At 32.3% G+C, this 2,205-nt stretch overlaps 1 protein-coding gene across 1 annotated transcript in view; it reads left to right on the forward strand.

Moving 5' to 3' along the window:
- Positions 1-2,095, forward strand: part of LOC117114180 (thyrotropin-releasing hormone receptor-like) — a 10,764-nt gene extending 8,669 nt beyond the window's left edge. Inside the window, exon 4 of the mRNA XM_033257756.1 lies at positions 1,866-2,095. Within this exon, the coding sequence (XP_033113647.1) occupies positions 1,866-1,913 (48 nt within the window). The 3' untranslated portion in view covers positions 1,914-2,095. The remainder of the gene's footprint in view (positions 1-1,865) is intronic.
- Positions 2,096-2,205: the final 110 nt, after the last annotated feature.

Consider the following 2,205-nt stretch of genomic DNA (forward strand, 5'->3'; position numbering starts at 1 on the left):
ATAATAAGATGAAATGAAATAAACAAAGTACAATATAGGCCAAATTGATATTTTGAGAACTAAACACTAAAATTGATTGCTAAAGAAAGTTAGCAAATCGAGATTTGTAGGCCCTTATACTGTACTACAGGACTAGACTATTGTTTAAATCCAACGGTGAAAATTGTCCTCGAATCTCGCCAGGTAATTTTAATGAGGAAACCAGACAGGAAGTGAGAAATGTTAACATAGCGCAGTCGCAAAGAAAAATTCAACTTGACGTAACATGCATGTGACGACGTTAGAAGAGGCTTTGCCGTTCGAGCTTGAAAAATTCAACTTATCGTAAGAATCGTAACCGGCTTATTTTGTCTGCGGCCCAGCACGATCAAGACGCGGCTGTTTTTGTCCAACTTCTCGTAACAGTCGTAAGAATCGTATGAATCGTAAGAAACTCTGAACTTTACGTCGACAGGAAACCAGGCTTAAAGTTATCTGCGCATGCAAGAACGTTAAAGCGTGTATTCTAGGACGCAATTTGGCCAAATCTCGTATGCAGATAACGTAGGAGTGATTCCGTTTTAGCGTCGCGTCGTCGAACAAATCGAAAGCTCCCTGTGTTAAAAGTGCTTGTGTCACTTTAAATCCTTATATCCAAACACCTACTTCGACCTCAACGTTGTAAATCTGAAGTGATTGAAAGTGATGTCTGTTAACACTATCAAACTTTATGTGACAAATATGTGATATGCCCATATTCGTTTGTAATAGATAACTCTTTAATTCATTCATCAAAGAAATATATTTGATATAAAATAGACATCGAAAATAATATGAAATCACACAAATTTGTCACATCAAATTTGATAGTCTATAATTTTTTATGTTTAATTGTAATTAGGATTAAAAAAAAAACAAAAAAACTTAGTCCAATCAAAGAGTTAAGTGTTTTTGTAAACTAATAGAAGTGTTCGTATGATGAACTTCACATAAAGCCTTGCGGCATGTCTAAATACGGCAATGATGACGACACATTATGGGCGTATATAGGTACACCATTAAATGGGCATACAAAAGTTTTTCAAAAAAAATTTCATAATTTGGACAGAACTTAAAAACAAATCAACGTATTTCTAACATTTTTTGATCTGGGAATTGAATCATACATTAAAACAAACATAGGAGACTGAGCAAGTGTGTATTGCAAGAAGAGTAGTTATTATTATTATTATTATTATTACAGGTATTATTATTATTATTATTATTATTATTATTATTATTATTATATTATTGTTATATTATTATTTATTATTAATATTATTATTATAATTATTATTATATTATTATTATTATTATTATTATTTATTATTAATATTATTATTATTATTATTATTATTATTATTATTATTATTATTATCATTACTATTACCATTACTTCCTCCTCCCAGATTCGGTTCGACATTTCGGCAATGACAATGTCCCGAAGAGCTGGATCTAGTCCGATGGTTATGAAATATACCTACAGGGGTAAATATATTATCAAAATATGTTGGACCTCTGCCATTCAAACATTTTCGTACCATGGTCAATTCATGTTCTTCTCTTTTGTCCTGCAGTAAGGACTAATCGAGTTGCTAATGAAGAGACCATATAGCCCTATTTGCTCTGACCTTTGCTAAAAAAAAAAATAGCTGGTGCTGCCATATTTTGTGTTCTCTGTAGTCTGTCAGAGTTCCCTTTTTCACAGTTACCCCAAACAATATCACAATAGTCAAAAATAGGTAGAATAAGACTTTTGTAAAGTAAATTAAGAATATTTTTTAACAAGATAATGACGTACGGTATCCTACAGTGTAAAGAAATTCTTTGATTAATTTTGTTGATAGGTTGATGATTTGTCCATGATAACTGATGGTCAAGCCAGAAGATATTAAATACAGTTTACTGTCTGAATGGCAGAGCTACCAATGTGAGTGCCAAGTTCATCATTCAGTTCCTTTGCGTTTTCTAGAGGATCCAAAAAAGATTGCTTTAGTTTTCCTTATATTTAAAGTGAGTTTTGGTTAGCCAATTTGCAAACGTTGTGTGGTGGTGGATGAAAAGAATATAAAGTCAGTGTTGTCAGCATAGACTGAAACTGTGCACTGTGTGAGGTAATTAGGAAGGTCATTGATAAACATAATAAATAAGGGAGGCCCTAAATGGATCCTTGAGGAACTCTGTACC

Source organism: Anneissia japonica, unplaced genomic scaffold (assembly GCF_011630105.1).
Source record: "Anneissia japonica isolate Jap-2015-1 unplaced genomic scaffold, ASM1163010v1 scaffold287840_len1291095_cov163, whole genome shotgun sequence".
Taxonomy (NCBI): Eukaryota; Metazoa; Echinodermata; class Crinoidea; order Comatulida; family Comatulidae; genus Anneissia; species Anneissia japonica.